At 46.8% G+C, this 24,787-nt stretch overlaps 1 protein-coding gene across 2 annotated transcripts in view; it reads left to right on the forward strand.

The window, feature by feature from the left end:
- Kcnh1 (potassium voltage-gated channel subfamily H member 1) overlaps nt 1-24,787 on the forward strand; it is a 304,488-nt gene that overhangs the window by 217,808 nt on the left and 61,893 nt on the right. For both annotated transcript variants that reach the window (XM_028760606.1, XM_028760615.1), the window contains exons 9-10: nt 3,180-3,432; nt 17,913-18,109. In XM_028760606.1, coding sequence (XP_028616439.1) covers nt 3,180-3,432; nt 17,913-18,109 — 450 coding nt within the window. The remainder of the gene's footprint in view (nt 1-3,179; nt 3,433-17,912; nt 18,110-24,787) is intronic.

Raw genomic sequence — 24,787 nt, forward strand, 5'->3', positions numbered from 1 at the left:
TTGAGCCTGCAATGCACAACACAGGGAGGAACAGTCCAGCAAAGCACAGCTCAGCAAGTCACAGCCCAGCAAGGCACACCCCAGTGAGGTGCAGCCCAGAAGGCTTCTCTCTACAGCCACAACTCTCAAGAGTAGCCTCTCAAAGCCTGGCAATTGAGAGGGCAGTCCTGGAAGGCTATGGGACTCCTGGCTGAGCCCCTGCCTCAGAGAGAGGGCACACTACCCTTCTGCCTACCAGTGTAGAGCTTTCAGACAAGAGCAACCATGGAGAAGTGGCCCAGCCCAGAGTCTGGCATCATCTCCTCTTTAGTCACACTCTTCTCCGTGGGAGCTGGAATCAACATCCTGAAAATGAAGTTACTTCATGGCCGAACCTTTATGCGGGAGCCTGACTCAGGGAAGCAAATATTTAAATGTGAACTCACTTGGAGAATTAACTTGGTTCTGCTATTAAGCACTGCTTGGATCTGATACGCGTGTCCCCACCCCCTTGAGATCCACATGGACCTAACATGTGTGTCCTAGCTCCCTTGGAGAAACCCCTCAGATTTTTGAAACAGTCTTGAAGCTTGTGAAGCAGTCTTGTTTGCCATGATCTCTTGGCCAAGGATTTATGCCAAGAGATTTTTCTTTGAAAATTAACACATATTCCTCCGTCCACTCTCCCAGAGACACACTCTTTTTCAGCCATTCCACAACCCAGAGCAGGAATGCAGAGGCACCAGAGAACGGGATGTAACTCAGACAGATGTACTTTCCCTTAGCTTTGCAGTGAGTGTTTGTAGTCTGTACTTTACAGGAGAGTAGTTAAATCACTCAGGGAAGAAGTAGCTGGGCTGGTGGAGAAGCCCCAGCTGCAGAGGCAGTTGGCTGATGCTAAGATGGGAGTGGGGCCTGGCAGGTTCCCAGCACCACAAGAAGAAGCCACTGAACGATCACGTTTGATTTCATGCCCCCTACTTGATTCACAAAATAGAATAGGAAAAGTTATTTTAAAAATGCTCCTGAATTCTCTCGGGAAGACCACTAGAAGTCCTGTTATATTCTTAATGCTCGCTGTAGAAAGCCATGTGGTGGTTTCTTGCAGACAGTCCACAGAAATATTTCTTGTTCTGAAAAGCTGGGAGATTTTTCAGTTGTTTAGAAAAATGAGATCCATGTGGACTGCAGTTCCTGGTTCGGTTTCTAGATGGTACAAGTCAGGGCTGGGATACAGCCCAGACAGTAGAGTGGTTGTCTAGCATGTTCAAAGCTCTGGGTTTCCTTTTCAGCATCCTGGGTGGGGTGGGGATGTTACAAGTCAAATGGCAGCCTATTGGCTTTGCAGAGCTGCCTGGCATTGGGATTGGTTAGTCTATAACTGGGCTTTGATGCCAAGCTACCTAATGTGGAAGCCAAAATATACTGTTTCCTGGCTGAGAAACATTGGGCTTCCCTGTGTCTCAGCTTTCTCATCTGAGCTGATATCATTAAAAGCACATCCTAGAGTTTCTGTGAGGACCAAGTTAGCAAATACACACCAAGCTTTCGATGTAAAGCTATGGCCCCTTGTTCTCTGTGCTTTCTGTCTTCCTTACTGTCCCCGGCAGTTGCTACCATGTTTTATTTATTTTGCTTGTTGCTTGCCTCTTCCTACTAGATGGTACGTTCCATGAGGGCAGGCACTTTTGTCTAATTGTTCTTTAACTACTACTTCAGTAGAGACTAGAATAGTACCTGGTGCTTTATGGATGTTTGAAAAATAAATATTAGCTGGATGGGTAACTTGCTGATCCGCTCCTGGCAGACAGCAAGCACTCTGAAAAATGTGACTTTATATATCTCCTTTCCGTAAAGTGTATTTATTCTTTGAAAACTAACACATGCGTATAATGGTTTTTATCTTATCTACCCAACTACCTCCCTCTAACTGTTCCAGGGACCCACCAACCTGTCTCTATCAACTTCATGTCTGTTGTTATTGTCTTCTCCTCCTCCTCCTCTTCCTCCTCCTCCTCTATCATCACCATCCCATTGAGTCTAACTAGTTAATGACCTTGTGTGAATGGATGTGTAAATCCACTGGGGCATGGGCTACCTAACAATGGCCACATGCCCAAAGAAGAGTGAGTCTCCTTCCCCAGCAACCATCAAAGTTGACTAAGGGTGGGTCTCAGGAGCACCTCTCCCATCTACACTGGAATTTTCACTGACTTATCTTTGGCAGATCTCATGTAAATGCATCTCTTTAAATACCACCCCATATCCACTTTATCAGCAAGTCGTGCCAGCTATGTAATCAGAACCCAATCTCTAATCTAATGTGACCCCATTATGTTATAGAATGCCAGGCGGTTTCTTCCAGCTGTAATTTTGTACCCATTAACCAAATAACTATGTATTTCCAGATGATCAGGCGAGAATGTTTAGAATGTTCTCAGTATAAAGAATTGACAAATAAGGGGATAGTGGATAGACTGATTACTTTGTTCGTGTATGTTCATTATTGTATGCATGTCAAAATATCATGTTGTACCCTACACACACACACATACACACACACGTCTATATGTATGCCTATGTTCGTGTGTGTGTGTGTGTGTGTATGTGATTTGCTTGTTTATGGAATTAATATGAACATGGCCACTTCTTGCTGGCTGCCCTGAACCAACCCAGGCCAGGCACCTCTTACCTTTTCCTTTGACTTTTGTGTTGCCACCCAGGGTCAAAGCTCTCTAATCCCACTCTGGGTTTTCAGCTGACATCGCCCCCCTGATCTGTGTCCCTGGTCACAGTCTGTGACGTGGAAGCTTCTCATGTGCTCACTGTTTTCTCTGCATGATGTCTCCTAGGCCTTCCTCTGCCCTGGGTGGACTGTCCACCACAGAGCCTTTGTGTTTGCTATCCTCAAGGAACAATCTACTTCCGCAAGGTTCACTCTGACACATTCTAAAGCTGTCAGCTGAAATGGGATCTCCTCAGAGACCTTTCTCATGCCCAGTACACTCCTAGCTCTGACTTTCAGACCTGCATCCAAAGCATTCAGTAGAATGTTCTAGAATCCAGACACTGCCTCGCTTCCCCAGGGCACTGAAGCACAAGAGTGCAGTCTGGACTTGTGGGTGCTGACTCGTGCCTGGGGTGCTGAGGGAAGGAGGCTGTGGAATGGACCTCACACTGTCTCTTCCTTGTCTGGCCAGGTCCTGCAAATCTGCCCCAAGGACATGCGAGCTGACATTTGCGTGCACCTGAACCGCAAAGTGTTCAAAGAACACCCCGCCTTCCGGCTGGCCAGCGATGGCTGCCTGCGGGCCTTGGCCATGGAGTTCCAGACAGTACACTGTGCCCCAGGGGACCTCATCTATCATGCTGGGGAGAGTGTGGACAGCCTCTGCTTTGTGGTCTCAGGCTCCCTGGAGGTGATCCAGGATGATGAGGTCGTGGCCATCCTAGGTATGTGCTGCCAATTTTTGATATACTCCTGGTAATTGTACTTGGGGTTGGCTTAGTCACTGGACAGCCATATTTAACCAGATTTCTCCTTGGGGCAGGCTCATTTCTCCACCCATTCATCCATACAACTATGGACCCATGCCTTCTTTGGACCAATTGATGTTTAAGGCCCTTAGGGTTTTCTCCTCAAGGGGATGCAGGCTACTAGAAGAGATGAATAAACAAACCATCATTTGGAATATATCATAAGGGGCATCTGATTCAGGATTCAAATGGGAGCACTTCCTATATAAAAGAATACACAAAGAGAAGCCAAACTATTGAAAATGAGTTAGCACAGAGCAGGGTAAAAACAGAATTCCAAAAAGGGAGAGGTTAGCCTGTGTGAGAGAGACAGGTGTGAGTCAGAGGGGTAAACTCTGAGTCACTCTGTGTGACAGGGGCACATGGAGGGGCCACAGTGGGAGATGACACTGGGAAAGAGTTGATGGGCCGTAGGCTCCAGGAACTACATTAAAGAATGGTGATTTCATGTTCGAGGGTGCGGCATGTGACCCATGGTAAGTAGGGAAGGGGCATTGTTGGGTTTGTGCTTTTGAAAAATGACAACAAGTAGAGGTTGGGCTGCAGTGGGCAGGATAAGCAGGTAAGAGACGTGTTATCTAGGTGCTCAATGAACTAAGATGTGGGCATGTGGAGAGATGCATTACTTTGAGGTATGGAAAAGTCAAAGGAATCCAATGACAGTTTGCTCTTGGGAGAGAGAGGTAGTATCTCTCACTGGATAACAGGGAAGCTAGCTCACCACACATGGCAAGAGGAAACATAGGAAGGGTAGGGACATGTCTAACATGATGATATCTGGGAGCTTGACCATCAGTGGTCCTGGGGAAATTTCTGAGGCAGCCACAGGATAGGTCTCCAATGCACACATCTCTCTAAGGGGACAAGGCATCATGGCATAATCACCACTTACGGACATCTGCTTGTTGCCCAATATTGCGCAGATGGATCCTCATTTAACATGGCTTGACTACTCTCAGTCTTTAAGTGAGATGGTTGAGGTTCAGAGAGGTAAGGAAATGTCTTCACAGTGGTTGAGGCCCATGGAGTCCCATCCCTACAACCTTTGACTCCTGACTTGTGGAGTCCTGTCCCAGTATCCCTCAGTCTTCAACCTCTATTCCTGCCTAGCTTTCAAACTGAAATACTGATGGCTAATGAAGCACATGGGCCCCGGATGCTGTGGGTACTGCTGCAGTTTGTGGATGTATGTTTTAGGTTCAGCCCATGGTTGATTTCCCAGAAAACTAAGATGGGTGAGATAAAGTTAAAGTGATGTTAGAGTGAAGAGGCTGACTATGTAGAGATGGATGATACTTTTAAAGCCTAATTTTGCTCCTGTCTGATTTTGGAGTACCCAAAACATGGCTTCCTTCTTGCTCCCGGGACACCTTGTCAATTCACCATCTTGTCTATATTGTACTCAGGGTAACCCAAGGGTGATTTATATTCCTTCAGCCTTTTCTGGAATATGGTGACATAAGCCTATGGAGTCTGTGTCAGAGCTGAAGTGTGTCTGGTCTGCTGGATACCATGGTGTCCATAGAGCACAACAGCCTAGTCCTGGCTGCTTCTCACTCCCTCCTTTCAGGAAAATGAGGTTGTGGACCAAACACAGGAATGGTGATGGCATTGTTGTAGAGTATCTGAAGGAAGGGGTTCTTATCTCTTCCTTTAAATTCACCAATGAGGGCACTGAGCTAGCCAGGATTCTTGCTCAGCTAAGAGTAATCACTGACCAATCCTTTGAATTTGCATTAGAGGTAACCCTTCGGAGTCAAGCGTCTTGTACCAACTTCCCCACAGATCACTCATTATTTAAGCTTTCAGGAAATCCATCCTGAGGCTCAACACTATCTTTTGTGTGCTCACAATCAGGGATTTTTAATACTCCCATACATACACCAGCACAATAGACTCAGGCATGGAGGGATGCTAGCTTGGAACGAGATGAGAAGGACAAACGACCACTCCTCCCCTCCTCCCCTGCACACTGACCTTCTTATGAGGCAGCAACTTCATAACCTGGTAGATTTGGCTGGTTACTGCTTCTCCAAATCTAGCCCTCTGGGCATCCAGCCTGCTCCAGTTAGCAGTGTGGTTGGACTTCAAATATAGCTCAACAGCTTTGGATTAAACATGCTGGTTGTTCTCAAGATGGCCAGGCTAGAAAAAAAAAAAAACACCTCCTCTATGCTTCCCAAGAGCCAGATTGAACCCCCAAAGTAGACCCAGGCTCGATATCCTACATAACTTGCCAAGAGACTCTTGGTCTATAAACGGACATGACAAGTTCTTTGAGTCAACCTGTCCTTTAGGCCGCGAGGCATACAACATTCCAAGCTGTTTGTTCCCTGGAAAACACCCACTTGGATCTTTTAAAAATTCTGTTCTCCTTAGAATCTTTTTTGCTCAATGAACTGACTGAGAACCAGACCTTCGTTGTCCTCCGGTGCCCTTGAGTGTGTTCTTACCCAGAACTGTTGAACAGGCTCTGTCGTGAGTGAGTTGCTGCGGTAGACCAAATCTTATCCCAACCCTCGAGAGCTGAAGGTGGAGCAACTGCCTCTAGACAGCTACCACTCTGCACAGCAAGGGTTCCAGAGGATTTCTAGATGCTCCTGGGGGACTGTCAGGGAGAGGGATGTCCTGGTTAGTTTTCTGTCAGTTTGACACAACTAGAGTTATCTGGGAAGGGGAACCTCAATTGAGAAAATGCCCCATCAGATCAGCCTGTAAGCAAGTCTATGGGGCATCTTCCTGATTAATAATGTGGTGTTGCCACCCCTGGGCAGATGGTCCTGGATTTATAGGGAAGTGAGCTGAGAAAGCAACGAGAACAAGCCAATGAGTAACTTTGTTCCACCGTCTCTGCTTCAGTCCCTGCTTTCTGTGTCCTGCCTTGAGTTCCTGTCCTGACTTCCCTTCATGCTGTGATCACATAGACATGTGAGCAAAATAAATGCTTTCTTCCTCAAGCTTTATCTGGTCAGTGTTTTAGAGAAAACGAGTGAGGACAGAGAGTCTCTTGGGTTGTAAATGTTAGTACTAGAATGTGAAGGGGCAGGCAGGGAGGCAGAGGCAGGTTCTGCTGTCTGGGAAGCGGGAGAGAAGTACTAACAAAGAAGAGGCCATGGAGCAGAAAGTGTGGAGATTCCATTAGACGTCCATATAGAGACCAGAGGACACTGGACTGAAGTGCAGCCAGCATTGCTTGGAAAGGTGGGTCCAGAACCAGGACAAAAAGACAGGTCAGAATCAGGAAAGGGAGACAGGTCTCACGCTAGAGATTTAAGAATTAGCAAAAGAAATGTAAAATAGGAAAGGGAAAGAAAAGCCATTGGCAGAACTTAGGAGTCTTCCTAAACGACCAAGCATTTGAGAGAATTTTTAAAGAGATGGGGCGTAGCCATTCAGAACGACCACAGGGAATTTTAAATGATATTGGAAGCTCTACTGATGAGTGGAGTATTATTTGAATATCCTGTGATTGATCCCAGTTATGTAAAGACAAGCACACAGATGTGAGACCCCACGGGCATCCTTGCTAGCAAGCTGGGGTAGGCATCTTGTTTGTGAGGCAGGAGGAGATTTTCATTTTCTTATCACATTTGTCTAGTTTTCAGGCTGTCTTTAAAAGAACGTGTGTGGGTCTGGGGAGATGGTAAATTATTTAAGTTTGTATCCAAGCACCCCTGTAAGAAGATTGCGTGTGTGTGTGTGTGTGTGTGTGTGTGTGTAAGTAAGTGTAACTGTGATCCTAGAGCTGAAAAGGTGAGATCGGGAGGATGCTGAGGCTTGCCAGTCAGTGGCCTCCAGGTTCACTGAGTAGCTCTGTCTCAAAAACTGAGACAGAGGCCAACAAAGGAATACACTAGACATAACCACTGGTCTCTGCATCAAGTGCACACACATGTGCTCATACATATGTGTCCATAACAAACACACACAAATAAATGACCTCTTGTCTCTACATCATGCAAACACACATGTGTATGCTACATCTGTACACATACACCAAACAGATACAAACAAACAAACATGATATTTTTCAAGATGACAGTGTAAATTTTTTTTCAAGTCAATCTTGAGAAAGCGTCCTTTGCTTTCTCAGACACTGTTCGGGGATCATTTTTAAGCACTTTTTTTTTTCCCAAAAGAATGTCTTGGCAGCAGCTCTTTTGCTTTTTACTGCCCAATCAGAGAAAATGGCGTGTCTCTGCATGTGCCTACATCACTCCTTCTGACTGTCCTTAGCCAGACAGTGAGGACTGAAGGGCTTGTCTAGCAAAGGTTTATAAACCACAACCTCAGTGCAGTAAATGCTCACTAGTTCAAAGATGGAGAAGCCAGGTCCTTCCTATAGATGCCTCCCAGGGAGGGAGAAAAGCAGGACTGCTGCTCTTCCCTCTCTGAGGGGCACCCCTGCACAGGGAGCAGGTAGACTGTGGGGTGAGCTTGCTGCCTGTATTCAGCACATGTCAGGGGCTGTGCTCAAGGCTCTCCACACTAACCAAGCATCAGCAGTCACCTAGCTGCTCCATCAACCTGAGCGGCTACAGTAAATGTACACCCTGGTGAGGGGTCATAACGTAAACCATCTAGAACTCCACAGCACAAAGCATCTCTATCTGGTAGCACCCACGTCATGTGATCAAGAGAGGGTGAGGATAGACAGCTGGTGATTGTTTCCTAATCTCTCCTTCCGTTTAAGCGATTTTTAAAATTAGCTTTCAGTCCCCGAAGACACGGAAAGTTAGATATGGTATAAGTGATCTTTCTAAACGGAACCCCTGTAACCGCGTTGTCCAGACAAAGGACTCGGTTGTCAGAAGTTAATGTCAGTTAGGGCAAGTATGGATGTAGAGGCACTCTAGTGTCATGTAAATGTTTCAAGTGTTCTACGTAAGGAAAGTGTAACACAGGACTGCATGTGTGGCAGCCTTAGCTGCGTGAGAATGTGTGTGTGTGTGCGCACAGAAACAGGATGGAAGACACACCAAGATCTTAACAAAGGTGTCCTGGGTGCCGTCCGGCATTTTCAATCTTCAACTATGGTTGAATAATTTCTTCAATGTACTTCTATTCTTTTACAGATAACCAGATGGGGAAAGAGCAAACAAGGTTTATGTTCTCATCTGTAGGCATCCTGGTAACTTCCACCAGCTCTTGGTGGAGTTCTGGGGTCCGCTTGCTTATGGAGGAGAGGCACTTGGCTAATATAATTTTTATCTGACAGACAGGGAGTCATCATGGTGGTTCTGAGACTCTGCTTTAACTGAATCCTTTTGTATGCGAGGCTCATTCCATGAGGGATGGCATCCCTCCTCACACTCAATGTCACTACATGAGGAAGGCTGGGGACACATATGGGGTGAAGGTTCCAGAAGGCTTCTAAGACAGACAGTGCTTCTCTCTTAGGGCGATCTCTCTTTTATGACACCCCTCATCTCTGCTCCATGTTCCCACTCACAGGGTAATTCCTAACATACATCGTTTTACTTCATGGTCATAAATTTGCCTGAAACTTTCAGCTTAACAGAAAGCTGAATCATACTGAGCTAAGGGAGCATTTCTGAGCAGGTCAGCAAGTCAGGCTGACAAGGCAGCTGCTGACCTGTGGATTCTATACTTGGGTTTCGGTGTCCAGCCGTCTTCCCCAAATCTCCCAGCCCAGGACATCCCAGGCCTTTCACCACCACCCCACTGTGCCTTTCACCCAGCTTTGCAATGATTTGTTCATTTCATAAGCATGCAGAGTGTGACATTAGGGGCTGGAGACACAACATGAACAAAAAGGCTGGTCTCTCAGGGAGCTGATGCACTCATCAGGAAGACAAGTCATTATGCACTTAAAGGCAGAGATGAGAGTAAAGTGCTAAGAGCAAGATGCTGTCAGAATCCACACAGCAGGTATTCAAGCCAGCCAAGGTGCAGAGTAAAGGAAGGCTTCCTGACAAAGGCTGTGTCAGAGCTGAGTGCCACCAGGTGCAGTCGTGTCTGGGGCTGGGCTAGGAGATGAGAGAGTGAGAAGGAGAATAGGCACAGCATCATCCTCAGGGTCAACACTGGCAGAGCTGAGAAGCCACATCTAGCAACGAAGAACAATTCAGTCCACAGAGTTCTTGGCCCTTTTGCACTATTAAGATGACCTTATATGGATTAGTAATAGAGCCAGTGGTGACTTTAACCAGAACAGGGACAGAATTGCACTTGTGCTTAGAAAAGTCATCCAGGAAGCTGTTCAGAAAGTGAACTAGAGAGCCACAGTCAGAGGGGATCAGAAAGGAGTATGCCAAGATGCAAGAGTAGCCTGACCTGATCTCATAGCAGTTTAAATGAGAGAGAACAAAGCCAAGAGATACTTGGTAGGTGAAGTGAGTGGAAGATGGTCCTTCGCTGTTTGTGGAATAAGAGGGGACTTTATTGGGGTGAACAATCCAGGCGGATCATGGGCTTATCGTGGAGGTGACTCATTCCTCCCTCAGATATATGGATCTGAGCTAAGTGAGTATCCACTGGAGGATTCTGGAGAAGGACCCAGACTCAGGGTAAAAACCATGCATTGCTGCAGTCATATGCAAGAGAACACAGCATAAAACTGAGAAACTCTCTACTCCAGCAGGGGGGTAGGGACTGAGGAGAGAATCAGGGCTCCAGAGTAGGTCCCTAGGGAGCACCTGTACCTAGAATTGTGTTCAGGAGATTGGGAGGGACTACTAAAACAAGGAAAGTGGTCAAGACGTTGGACTGGTACAGAGCCAGGGTAAGGACAGGTACTGGCACCAAATTCTTGCAAATGCCATAGAATACATTTCACTGGACAGAGATGTCACAGTTTGTAAGATCATCAATATTTTATGACATGATTGCCACATGTATGTTTTACTATGTATGTACCCACATGAATACAACACACACATATACAAACACACACACGCGCGCACACACACACACTTTTTTTTTAAAATTCCAGAGCTGGGCATAGTAGCATACACGTTTAATCTCAGCACTCGGGAGGCAGAGGCAGATGGATCTCTGTGTACTTGAGGACAGCCTTGTCTACATTGCCAATTCTAGGACAGCCAGTGTTACATAGGAGGACCCTGACTCACAAAAGTGAATAAAGAAAAATTAAGGCATGTATGAGTACATTAGAAACACCTGTCATAACATGTTGAGGGTTAGTGAGTATTGTTTAGATTGATTAGCAGAGGGGTAATGACTGGCAGGGATGAGATGGGTGGGTGACTTATGAGAGTGATGACCTTGACAAGTGGGTGGGGAGATTTCAAATGGATGGGTTCCAAGGCCTAGGAAACTGCGTGGGTCTGTGCAGAGGTGCAGCCATGAGAGCACAACACAGCAGGTGTGCAGAGGTGCAGCCATGAGAACACAACACAGCAGGTGTGCAGAGGTGCAGCTGAGAGAACACAACACAGCAGGTGTGCAGAGGTGCAGCCATGAGAACACAACACAGCAGGTGTGCAGAGGTGCAGCCATGAGAACACAACACAGCAGGTGTGCAGAGGTGCAGCCATGAGAGCACAACACAGCAGGTGTGCAGAGGTGCAGCTGAGAGAACACAACACAGCAGGTGTGCAGAGGTGCAGCCATGAGAGCACAACACAGCAGGTGTAGAGAGGTGCAGCCATGAGAGCACAACACAGCAGGTGTGCAGAGGTGCAGCTGAGAGAACACAACACAGCAGGGCAGGCCAACAACAGATTAGCTGCTTGTCTCCACATCATGAAAGTACCTGACAAAAGCCATGTAAGGTTAAGGAAGGACTCACTGGGGCTCACAGTTTGGGAGGACACAGTCCCTTGTGCCAGGGAGGTCATAATGGCAGCTGGTCCCATTACACCCACAGCCAGGAAGCAGAGGGTGAAAAATTCTCAACAGGCTTTCTCCTCTTTTTTCAGTCTGGATCCCCACCCCATGGTTAGGGTAGGTCTTTCTATTTTACTTAACCCAGTCTGGAAGCTTCTCACAGAGACTCGTCTCCTTAGTGATCCCAGTTCCCATCAAGCTATCAGTTTAACTACCACTCTTTGTTTCATGGGAGGGAACGGTCTAAGTAGGACAGACTGTTGGAACCAATGCCTAACAGTGAGAAAAGACAACCAAGAAGCTTAGCCAGTGAGGTGAACACCTCACAACCTGTCTTCATTCCCACCTGCACAGTTTGTCAGAGCCACTGAGCCCTTGGTGTCTGTCTGACTTCTGTGTAGACAGCTCCATGTCTTCTCCATAAGCTCTCCTTAGCCCCGCCCACTCCCCATCCCCCATCTCAGCACTGCTTGTGTTGCAGTGATTTTGTTGTTCGTTGTGACAGGCATGCATGAGTTTCCTCTTCTTTTATCATAAGCTCCTTGACCCCAGGAATGACTTCCACTCTTCCATCCAGCCTCATGAGATGCTGAAAGGGATCTCTGACCCACAAAAGATAAGTTCCAGGTCACTGGTCTGGGTTGAGCCGTGTATAGAGATGGTACGAGGTGGACCCAGCTATGGGAAGTCAAGGGTAAGTGCCCTCTGGGAGAGGCAGAGGCAAAGGCAGAGTACATGGCACCTGGAGAGGCCTAGCCATGACCTTACTTGTGTAGGTTTCACAGACCATGGTAGTGCCCATCTCTAACTAGAGTAAAGAGAGTCATCTCCTTGGCTCTTTTGTACTGACTGGAAAGAGAGCAGGCGTTTCAACATGATGCAGCTCCCCTACAGAAGTTACAATCACAGCAAACTTCTAGAGACAGATGCACTCTGGGAAGTGGCAGAGAATCAGATCTGTCCCTGGAGCCAGGGTCACCTGGACATGTCTAGTCTCAGCATTTTTGCTCTGCCAGAAGTTCAATCAAGCATTCAACACTCCAGCAGCCAGTGAAGTGGAGCTTTGTCCCCAGGAGTGTCTTTTGTCACTCAGAGAGGAAGCCACTGGTGATATCTGCAGGGTGGCAGGGTGTCTGTCTGTCTGTCTGTCTCTGATGTATGTTCTTATTCTATAAGCTGTGACCTCTGCAGCAACTTGTATTTGTTCAATGAAGGTGTGAAGAGCTTTGCATCTTTTCTGTCAACAAGATGTCAGCATTTAGCTTCCTTACACCCACCTGCAACTTCAGGCAGGCTTGGGGTTGCGGAACTAAGTACTTGTGGAGAAGCCTGCAAGTGTTCCAGAGTAAGCAGGCTGGGCCTTGGCCCTCTGGGAGGAAGCACATAGCAGGTCCTGGTATACACAGTAGTTTCTAGGTGGTCCTAATCTCTGGCTATATTCAGAGTGGGCTGGGAAGCTGTCCCGTGTAGTCAACAAGGCTGGGTCTTTCCCCTTCGGACTAGGAAGCTGTGCCTTCCCTGAAGGGGATACCTGCCCACAGAACTTGTTGCCCTTGGCTTCTCTTCTGGACCAAGGGATCCCCAGTGGTCTAAGATATGGGTGCAGCTGCTCTGGTAGGAACTCCAAGTGTCAGAAAGCCAGCAAGGTTAGCGCTTTCATCTCATGTAGTTATCCAGGTACACAAGAGCAGGTAGCAACTCCATGTCACTAGACACCTAGTCTCCTGTCAGCTTCTTCTTTCCCCTCATAGGGTATCCCTTGAGTTTTCTGCCAGGATGTTCTTTAGCCCTTCGAGCAGTACATGAATGACTGGCTGATTTTTTCTGATATCTTTGAGTCTGAAGATGGCTAGCAATTTTAGTAACAGAGGGGCTAGCTTTGGTCATGTGCTGTACCACTGTGGGCTATCCTGTGAGCAGTCTTTAAAAGAACATGTCATTAGGAATTATGGAAACAGCCAGACATCTCCCCCCAATTCCCATGTATATTGGCCAGCCAGATTCATCTATCTGAGTGAACTAGACCTGCTGGGTTTGAATCACAATCCCTTCCCTGCAACCTCTTAACACTGAGGAAGACTGCTTAATGCTTCCAGGGTCCTATATCCAAACACTTCTTGAAGTCACCCTGCAGTTCCTTGGTGTCTTCCCTACCAGCCCCATTTGCTTCTGCCCTTCACCGAACCAAGCTGCCTGCAAGGTCTCCATTCCTCTCATGCTGTGTCCCTGTGTATTTCATTCCTGGAACCAGCCTCTCCTCTCTGTTCCCATCAGAGGGCAGACTCAGAAATGGCACTGTGTATAACTGGGGGAGTTCATGGGATGATTCATTAGCACAGTGCCTTTGGCTTGTTCTAATTAAAGACCTGCAATCACTCCCCACCTACCCACTCCTCTCCCCAAGCTCAGAACATCTACTTAGAACGTGAGCACCTAGGGAGTAACAAGGCAACATGACCTTTACTGTTCTGCACCCTACACGCTGATTGGTAAATCCAGCTGACTGAACATTTGATTTCCAGGTGCGTTGGGAGTCTTCTGTTCTTGAATGCATGGTCATGTCATGCTCACAGCTGGAGGAACACATACAGTGTCTGTCCTGGCTTCTGTCTTCCAATCTCTGACCTGAAAAGCTCTTCCCAGACATTTGTGTCATGCCAATGAAGCCTGTCAGAGCCCTGCTTTGTCCCTGCAGGCTTTTAGTTAACACATGTCCTGAAACAATTCCTGTTTGCTAGAGATGTTTGGGGTTTGCATGGGATTCAACAAGTCTGGCGTCTCACATGCTTAACCCTCAGATCATCTACCCAGATCAAAGTGGCTGCCTTCACAGGAAGTAGGATTAGACACTGTTGAACTTGGGCTGGAGAGCTAATCCATGTTATGACAACACCAAGTCTCCCAGTCCTGTGGAAAACTTCCCAGTGCCAGACACTGCTGTCCCCATGCATCAATTCTTCCATGTTCAATCCCTGCATGGGTGTCCTATGATCTGTGAGGTAGGTAGATGCACCTCTTGAGAGGGGTTGGTAAATGAAATCTGTACAGTCAGATTCATTCATTAAACGCATGCAAGGAGCTATTATTTCACTTTAAGGGTTCTTCTGTAATTAGAAATTTTCATTAAGGAGGCATAATGTTTCTATATTAGGTCTTGTTTAAATGAGATAATCTTGGTAAGAAACAGATAAAATTACCAATCAGCTTCTACTCAGTAGTTACAGCTTAATTATACCACATTTCCCCTAGTAGGAGCTGCAGGGTTTGGAATGCTGCCTTTCTCACCAATGCTCAAAACGTGTAGCCAGGAAAGCCAACCCGTTAGACACGTTCCTCATTTCTCCCTGATGGGAAATTCTGCCCATTAGAGAGGGTCCTCACACTCTCTTGTCACCTTCTTTCAGAAACACGAGGGTGCCAGCAAGAGCCAGGGTAATGGGTGATATTCTGCTGTAACAGTCAGTTCACCCACGAGACCATTTCTCAGCCCAGAGCTCTGTGAACTGTGTGTCCAGGTGTCTGCGGCTGGATCACAGCTCCTTACATGCCTTCATTTGAGACACTCATTCTTGTCTCACAGCAGGCTTCTCAGATGACTGTACATAGGTGGTCTCTAAGCCTGTACTTACCCAAAGGCTTGACTGGGCTGGACCAGCCAGAGGCTCATTGGTGGAACTGGTGGGTGTACCTATCAGGTGAGAGCTGGACTGGAGACCAGAGCACTCTGTATATCAGGCTCTCTCCCATGCTGATCAGACTTCAAGATAGAGACTTCCAGGAGTGGGTACTCCAAGAGCCTGTCGGCTCTCCAAGAGATTCAGGCCATCAGCTTCCCATTACCTTGCCTTAAAAATCTCAGAATATCATTTCTGCCAGACTGTATTGATTAAGTGACCAAGTCCAGCCATTATTCACCCACTCAAGAGAGTTATGGCATGTAACTGTACTGCCGGAAGGGACAGGTAGCATTGGTTTATCAACAGTTTGCCATGTTTCTTCAGAGGAGGCACATTCTCTAGAAGAGCCAGATTACGTAGATATAGAGGGCGCGTGTGTCATGATGGACGGTGTGGGAAGGCTTTGGGTTGCTCAATATATATAGGTTAGCTCCTAGAGGTCACCGCTGTAGGGCATCATAGAGAGAGCCTGTTTCCAGGGCAACCAGAAAGCATCCTACAGAAACGCTTCTACCTATTGGCTCTACACCTGCCTTAGCCACCCACATCACAGACAATTACAATTAGATCTTGGCAAGGGGAATCTATGTTTATACATAACACAAAATGTCCGAGCTTACATGCTTACCTGGAAGTATTCCACGCATGTCCTATTCATACCAAACCTTTAAAACCGCTTTCATATGAGAACAACAGATACATAAGAACCACAAAGCAATGTCCCCAAGCCGTGCACAGTTTGCCTGATTTGGAGGAGGTGGAAGTATTGACTCCTACTTTGGAGGTGCTTAGAGAAGAATGTGGAGTATCTTATAGGCTTGCAGTGGACACTTGGTACTGGAGAAGAAGTCACTGAGCCTATGTGCCTTCTGTTGTTGTTGGTAGGAAGACAGCTGCTTGTTGAGCACCAAGGGTGCCTGGGTCTGGGGAGCCTGGCCAACACCACTCTTGCCTTCTCCTTCCTTTGCATGTTCTTCTCTGGCCCCCTGGGAATTCATAATCTGCCTTGGAAGTTTATAAGCAAGGTGAACAATCAAGCCACATAGCTGAAGACTATGCCAGTAATAAATTCAGTTTTACAGTAGACACGGACTAAAACATTCATACTTATGAGAGGTGGGGAGAATGTCTCTGAGGAGGTAGATCAGCGCATGGTGACAAAGGTTACTACATGTCTTATTTGGGGCTGCTATGACAAAATGCTACAGCAGGGTTGCCATATAAGCAGTAGAATGTTCATACAGTTTTGAAGATCAGAGGTCCAGCATGGTCAAGTTATAATGAGGATCTTCAGATGCAGACTGCCTCCTCCTCCTCCTCCTCCTCTTCCTCCTCCTTCTTCTTCATCTTCTTTTGTTTTTGTTTTGTTTTTGTTTTTTGTTTTTTGAGACAGGGTTTCTCTGTGTAGCCCTGGCTGTCCTGGAACTCACTCTGTAGACCAGGCTGGCCTCAAACTCAGAAATCCACCTGCAAGTGCTGGGATCAAAGGCGTGTATCCCCACTGCCCAGTGCCTACTTCTTATTGTATATGCAAATGGAAGAAATAGCACAAGAGAACTCTCTGGGTCCCTTTTATGAAGGTGCCGTAGGATCAGACATGAGACAAAGTCATAAACTCTATCTTTGTCACTCATAGGCCAAAGGTTCCCTCCCCATGCTGTTATACTGGGGTGTTGAATTTCAACATACAGATTTGCGATATAAGCATTTATTTTGCAATCTTGTATTGATTCACGGAATGTACTCGTAGGATTCCAGAGACAGAAGAGTCTTGAGATGCAATTGCACAGGGCCTATACTGCACACAAGTAGGTGGACATTTAGCAAGGTTAAAGAACACATTTCATGAGGTGTGGGGGAGAAGAAAGACACATGACACAAATTAATTCTTAGGGCAGGGACAAATAGGGGTCAAACCTACCTGATTCTCGGTAGATAGTCTCAGCTAGATGCAGCTTCCCTGTTCTTCGGTTCCTGAGATGTCTACACACAAGCACACACACCATCTCTGGAGAATATCTACTCACCTCCCAGACAAACAGATGTAGACCTATGGCTCACTTTGGACCTCACTTCCACTTTACCTACCAGTATCAACCAAGCTCCTACTATGTAGTTCTGTTGTATGATAGTTTCTAGGGAGACATGAGTAAATGTCTCCCTATTTCGGAGAAAGAACTGAAGAAAGACCAAAGTAATATCTCCAAATCCCAACTTGCTGAATGAATTTGTTGCAGGTATTATGGAAGTATAAATGAAGAATAGTTATATAAACATCTATAGCTCAGAGACAGATATACCACCAAAGCCCACTCCAACATGGGCAACAACTCATGAACATGGCAACCCTGAGCTCTCTGCTTAATTATCAGGAAGCTTGCAGGATGGAAAGCCTCCTCCTTTTGGCAGTCTTTACTGCTTCTATAACCTGAAAAGGGAGGAGCCTTGTGAATCTGCTAAGTTTCAGGGAATCTCTGAGACTTGTGAGTTATTTTAAGACTTCCTAAGTTTTAAGGAGCTTCCTTCCCAGGATGGAATAGTTTGCATTGATGTGTAGAAATTGCTACACAACAGATAAAGCATTGTGCTCTGAGAGGATTAGGGCACACAGGTCTTGCGTGCAAAGACATACAACAAGCCACACAGTACTCATAGATTATGAGCGGTCTACGGGGGAAATGAGGTATAGACAGACTAATAGGACAGGTGGTGGCTTTCTAGGGGATCAGCACCACTCTTGTAGGAAGGAATTAGCATGCATTTGTGCTATTTTAAAGGTTCTTGAGTTGCATGTTATTAGGGTCCAAATTATGACTTTTTGTTTTCTCAGAGCCCAACCTGCAGGCTGCCAGTGACTACAGATCCCTCCTGACTGTCACTGTGCTCATGACAACTCTCTCTCCTCAGGGAAAGGAGACGTGTTTGGGGATGTTTTCTGGAAGGAGGCTACCCTTGCACAATCCTGTGCTAATGTCCGGGCCTTGACCTACTGTGACCTGCACGTGATCAAGAGGGACGCCCTGCAGAAAGTGCTAGAATTCTACACCGCTTTCTCCCACTCCTTCTCCCGGAACCTGATTCTCACCTACAATCTGAGGAAGAGGGTGAGCTCGTGGCTTTGATTCTTTCTAAGCTTTTTCATGTGCACTTTTAGTAATTGCTGGGGCTTGGGAAATCTGCTAGCTTTCTATTTAAGTGGAGAAGAACACTCCGAGGCAGCCCTGTGCATTGCTTCCTTTGTTAGAGCTTTCGTTGTACAGTGGAGAGGAAAGCAAGTCTGTTGATCTAGGAGGTGGATCAGCCTTAGTGCAGAGAGGCTTTGCTGTGTCCGTCTGTGGGCCATAGTTCCTAGCACCACTTGGACCTTTTAGCATTTTGGAAAGATGGATAAAATGGGGGCTTATAGAATAGCCTCATGCTGCCACCAGATTAGTGTCCACTGTAGCACCCTCCCTCCCATGCCTGGAACCCATAGTGTGGTCTAAGTCTACTATGCAGCTGGCTGGTAATAATTTTTTATGAAAAAAAAACACACACAAAAGTATGAAAGTTTGGGGTCAGCAAAGGAAGCTGTGGAATTTGGTTGTCAGGAGGAAGTTTTGTAGCCAGCCAGTTACTTGAGAAATGAATCTTAAGGAAAGAAAATGTGCTCTCCAAAGCTGTTTCTTTTATACCAGGCTGTCTGAGTTTTCCCATCTCTCTCCATATTCTCTGTGAAGTCTTTAGTTTCCTGTGATTTCTGTTTGTTTGTTTTAAGTCAAGATTTTACCATGCAGCCCATAAACTTTGAATCCCCCTTTCTCAGTCTCCCAAGGTCCACACCTGCTCTCATGACTGGCTTTCTTCTATGTCACCCCTCATTGTTGATTAAACACTAGCATGGTCACTCCAGACCAAGAGGGTACACTTGGAAGAATTTCATAAGTTTTCCCATAGTGACCTCATACCCGTCCCTCTAACCTGCCGCTCACAGTCCTGGTCTCCAGTCTAGCTGTATGTGTGGCTTGTGCTAAAAACTTTCCTGCCTATGTATGACAAACTCCTGCTAGCCGTCCAGACTCTGAAAGATTCATTGCCTCATTAGATCTCTCCTGGTGTCAGATGAACTGGACTAGATAAAGAAAACCAAAGACTCCCTCCCTTCAGGGGACCAAACCTAAAAGGAGTGCTATCCAGGAAGGCTAATAGCAGCTACTACAGTGATCATGACTCCCCCAGAGTGTAACAAGAATGTAGGAGGGGTAGCTGAGTCGGAGTCAGAGAAGCCACATCTAGGGAATGAGCCAAGTGTAGAGGGTATGCTGGAATAAGGGAAGAGGAAGATAGCCCACTAGGAGAGCTTTTGACAGTGTCCAGAGAAGAAACCTGAGCTTGGCACTTGAGTCCCTTGAGCAAGTTTTGTTAAGGCCAGCCTTTGGCTATGCTCAGTAGGTCTCTTCTTGCTCTAGTCCCTCTGGTTCATTGCCTTGAGCATCCTTCTCAGAGACCTGGGAGCACCAGAGCATCCCATGTCCTTAGTGCCTAACCAGATAGAGCGCCTGCAACTCATGTACCATTCAATGAGGGGAAAGAGGTGGGCCTTTGTGGCTCTGTTTCCCCATCATGCAATACAAGGTGATAGAGAAAACGGTTCTCCAGCTCCTCGATTTCCAACCTGCCCATGTGACCTCCAGGGTGGGCTGGGAATTGCTGGAGACGCGTTTCTCATGTGTCTGCTAGCTGGGAGCATGGGATGCTTGGTGAAGATACTTTTAGCCAAGTGGATTCTCCTAAAAGCTATTTTTTGTTTTATTGCTTCTGTCTGTGAAAGCTGGTTGATTATAATCATCCCTCAGCATTGCTGGTGATATGGGTTGAAAAATGCGCAGTGTGAGTTATTTGGAGGAGTAATCATTTTGGAATAATGATGGATCAAGTCAATCTGTTTTTTAAAAAAAGCAAAAAGCAACGATGCCTCAGTGGTCAGACTGGTTTTATGCATATCGAGTGATTGACAGCTCTGGAGAAGAGCAATTACCAAAGTTGTGAACAATCTGGGACTGTCCTGTCAAGTGTCAGATCCTGAGCTTGTGTGAGGACCCAAGGGTGTTCAGGATCCCTTCGTTCCCGACTCTGGAACATCACGGGAAGAATTCAACCATCTGATGAAGAGTCAAGCTGCCTGACCTCTGAACTTTCATCCCATCCCAAGTGCCTCTAAGTCTGGTATAGAAGCCAAAGTAATTTTAGTGACAGCCTTTATGTAAAGAGCCATTCTTTTCTTGGAAAAGGAGACTTGTCATTTTGGAGTACCATTGTCGTCTCCCATTGTGTCCTTCTGTGAATTAATTCATGGTTGCACAGGGCACCAACGATGAGAACATTACATGAATGAATTATTCTCCTAGCTCCATTTTTTTTTTCTGACAAAGTGAAGTTATTCTTGTAGCTGTTTCCAGCTTGGCAAAAATCAAGTGAATTATTTGCTAAGAGTCCTGAGGACACTGTGCCATCAATATCTGTCTGGGGACTTGACTCATAGCCCTCCTCCAGTGCACAGCAAAAACTTGGAGCCAAAACGTGCTTCAGTATCCAGCCCATCTCTCTTCCTTGTCCCCACCATCCACACGCCACAGAGATCAGAGATGTCACAGAAATGCCACAGAACTGGTTGGAAATGAAAGAATCAGAACTCAAATGACTTCCAGACCAGAACATCCCTGAAGCCTCCTGGCTTCTTCCCCTGCCCTCCATCTTCTAAACCTTATCTTTCTACCCCTGAGCCCAGGTGGATAAGCATCCTGCTGCCTTCAGAGCTTAGAGTCTGGGCCAGGAAGGGTCTTGTCAGGTGATTCTGTCCTCCAGAGTCATCAGTGCGGAGCCAGACAGGAGACCGCCGTCATTGACGTTCCATTGCTCTTGCTTGTGAGTTTTGAGACAAATGAGACTGGTTTGGATCGTGCCCCTGCTGCTTCACTCTTCTCTAATTCTGGACTAGGAAGAAGGACTCCTCATCTTGAAGATGGAGACGATTAAGCGATAGCCTAGGATGCAGGACACCTGGTTAAGTTGATTTTTACTGTTTCCTTCTGTGTAATGCTCCACCCGTTATCACCTCATGCCTTTTCACAGAGAGGCCCTTCTGCCTCTGCTCAGAGTTCCAGCTCTGCTGAGCTCGACATAGCAGTAGAGCTGTGTTGAGACCACACTTTCATCAGCAGGAAGTGAGGAGAATCTAGCATCTCTGTTTCTTCTGAGTGGTCTATGCAGCCTATGCAGCGTCATGATGGGGTGGAGGTAGGGGGGGGCAGGAAGAGTGGAGCCATCAGCCCAGAGCCTGGCTAGGATGCTGGCTCTGCAAGCATCTTCCTACAGGCCCTGAGGTGCCTTCTGCAGGCAGAGTTGTCACGCTGCTGCCAACTCCAGGAGGATAAGAGCAGCAGCATTGGCCCAGTGTTGATTTATATCAGCTCTGAAATCCTCAGAGCCCACGATGGTGTTACCTGCTCATTGTGTCTACTCAAGGGAGTAAACCAGGAGGCTGTGCGGAAGAGAAGCCCCTTTCCAAGGTTATCCAGACACTGACTAACAGACTCTGAACCTGACTGTGCACCTGTGTAGGGAAGATCTCACGCCCGGGTTGCACAGGGGGGGGGGGGCGGCCTGGGTTTGGGCGCGGGCCGGAGCCCATGCGCCCGCACACAGATGTCAGGGCAGTCTCCGGACGGCAGGCGCGCGCGAGCCTTGAGTTACTTGAATGAAGAGTCCAGAATTTAAGAGACATGTGACGATTTAAAATATGTTGATTTATTAACAGATGACGGGCTTGGGTGGTGAATGATGAACCGCTCTCCCGAAAAATGTCGGAAGGTGTCTTGCTTATATATTGGAAACGGAGGAGAAGGGCGGAGCCAGGGAAATCTTGAGGCAGAGATTTGTTCTCTCCGCCCCCTCTCTGGGCTCTGGGGAGTGTGGCCAAATTACAGTCCCACACACCTGTAGTTCCAATGGCTATCCAGCCTTGAGTTGTGGTGCTCAGCCTTTAATGCTGTGACATCCTTCGGCTTTCTTCAGGTCTGTTGACTTAGAGGATAGCCTGGCTATCTTTTAAGCATCTCCAATGACCTTTGCTCCCACCATGAACTCAGAAGCAAGGAACCTATGGACTTACAGGAAATGCACATGGAGCTTTTACTATCTACCCAATGTACTATGGAGTTCTCTGACCCATTACTAGAAAGTCACTGCTTTGGGGATAAGGTCTCATTTGAATTCAGAGTTGCTGCTGACTGGCTGGGTGCTCTTAGACACCTAAGCCCGTGCTTCTTAATTTGTAAAGAGAAGCTAATATTTTGGTATAGTGGCTTACATCTGTAATTCTATCACCTGGAAAGGGGATGAGGCAAGAGGATGTCCGCTAGTTCAAGTCTAGCCTGGGGTGCATGGCAAGTTCCAAACCAGCCTAGGCTACAGTGTGAGACTTTGTCTCAAACAAAACAACCTAACAACAACAAAAAAGAGATAACCCAAGGCTCTCTGATTAGTGTTACTGACAGTATCGTGCATATTAAAGTATAACATGGCCTAGCAAAGCTGGGCATGGGGTCACATGCCTCACGTTCCAGCGCTTGGCAGAGGCATGAAGATTGCAAAGTCAAGGGTAAACTGAGCTGTAGACTCAGTTTGAAGCCAGCCTGGATGATTTAATGAGACCATGTCTCAAAACTCAACACAATAAACATAACCTGTCCCTGCAGGGAACACCCTGTGCACACTAATCTCCTTTTGTCTCACCCACATCTCTACTTCCAGGCTTGAAGAGTTGAAGTCATGCTTGGTCCCCTTGCGTTAGGAGCAGACCTGCTTCTTTGGTTAGTGATTTGTGTGGGCTCTGCATCCCCGTGGATAGGGAAGAGGTGTCACCCCTTGGGGCTCAGGGATGATCATTAGGACAGTAGATCAAATATACCACAACTCAAGGATGCCAGCATACAAGCAATTAGGTAATTACCAGCAGCCAGTGCCAAGGATAATTGGCATGCAGGTAATTGGATGGGCGCTTTTCATCCTCCGAGTGCAGGGCTTTCTTTTCAAAGCCAATGTTATTGTGTATGTGAGTATTTTTTTTCTGCAGTGTTTCCTTATGATAATTTATTCCAGGAGGGATTTTTCTAAAAATCATAATTAAGGCTCAACCCCGGTGTGTTTGGGAGGAAGCTGATACCCATCACCAGGGCTTTCAAAACAGGGGCTTTCTAAAGCAGAGGTTGCCATGGTGAACGGTCTTGAATGCCATGCATATGCTTCTAGCCTACTTTAACCAAAAGACATTTTCCTCTGCAGAAGAACTCAGGACCTCAGAGGTCTGAAGAGAGCTCTACTCGTAGGTGGTATTGAGAAGCCCTCTCTGTACTTTCTTATTCTTGTGGAATGCCAGTAAGCTAAAAAGAAAGACTATAAAGCCAGGTGCTTAGAAACCGCACACGTTTTCCTGTCGAACACTAGTGTGTCATAGCCTGAGTTTTTAAATGATCTCTGCCTAGCCAATACTTTCCTTGTTATCCCACCATAGTGAAGGCTTCTGTAAAATTAAAATCATCTATTAGACTGTCAAGCTAGAGGGATAATGAAATCATGGTACTGGAATCATAGGTGGCAGAGGGCACCGAGGATGGGATTGACATTGTTGTAATCTTTGCGAGACAGCAAAATATAAATCAAAATCAACCTCCTTTCCCCTCAGCAAGACCAGGAGGCACCACTGAGGACCTGCACAGTTTTTCCTGGGTTCTGCTCTTGCCAGGACTCCAGCAAATGCATAGTCCACACTGGTCCCAGGGAAGCTGCCAATGCCAGCTCACAGTGCAGTGACCAGACTGGATCTTCTGCTTCTGAGAAAACAGTGACATTCTGGGATGAATGTGAATCTTGGAAACGTCACCTTGTGACTAAGCTCTGCCATTTGCTACCTATGGGTAGGGACTGGTGAACACAGAACAAGGGTGGCTATTTCTGGTCTGTGGTTTCATACTGCCTCCCCCAAATGATACTATGGGATAGGAGGACAGAGAGCTGAGCACGGTTCCTCACACATGGTAGGTACAGCCCTGTGACGTTCCTTTGATAACAAGCTATCAATGTGTGTGCTGCTTGTACCATAGCCATTGCTGAAGATAAGGGTCGGTCTAGGATGTAAGATTTATGTCAGTTATGGCCAAGTGCGTTGCTCTTTAGGAATTCAAGTGTCCCACCAGCTGCTAAAGTGGAAATGGAATAAGGACTAGGGGAACTGAATTCTGATACCCAGGAGTCTCTTGGTCAGATCATCCCAAAGCTAGATCTTGGGACCCACACAACTAGCAGCTTCAGAGAGCTTCCTGGAAGGATGATGCTGCCAACTGATGATGGGTAGAATTTCTCCCAACCCAGACTACATGGGGGAGGGGCATCAAGGGCTGTGGACATTGAGTTTAACCCTAGTCAGTTTACATGACATGATGTTACATATTGTGTTGACCACAGATTGGAAAAGATCTGACCTGGTATAGAGGAGCCTAAGGTCCATGTACTCTGTGGGGAGCAGCATGTCTTAATCATGTTTTCTCAGGTGTACTAATGAGTCTCAGGTAGGGAACTTAATAAGTGTGCACTCATTGATACATTCTGTAGAGAATGCATGCTGGCTGACCTGCAGAGGTGAGTCTTCCCTAAGAAGCATCAAGAAGCCAAAAGATGTTCCAGGCTGGAAACATCCCCCTCTCCCGCTTTGCACTCTCTCTCTCTCTCTCTCTCTCTCTCTCTCA

Source organism: Grammomys surdaster, unplaced genomic scaffold, assembly GCF_004785775.1.
Source record: "Grammomys surdaster isolate TR1022 unplaced genomic scaffold, NIH_TR_1.0 130, whole genome shotgun sequence".
NCBI lineage: Eukaryota > Metazoa > Chordata > Mammalia > Rodentia > Muridae > Grammomys > Grammomys surdaster.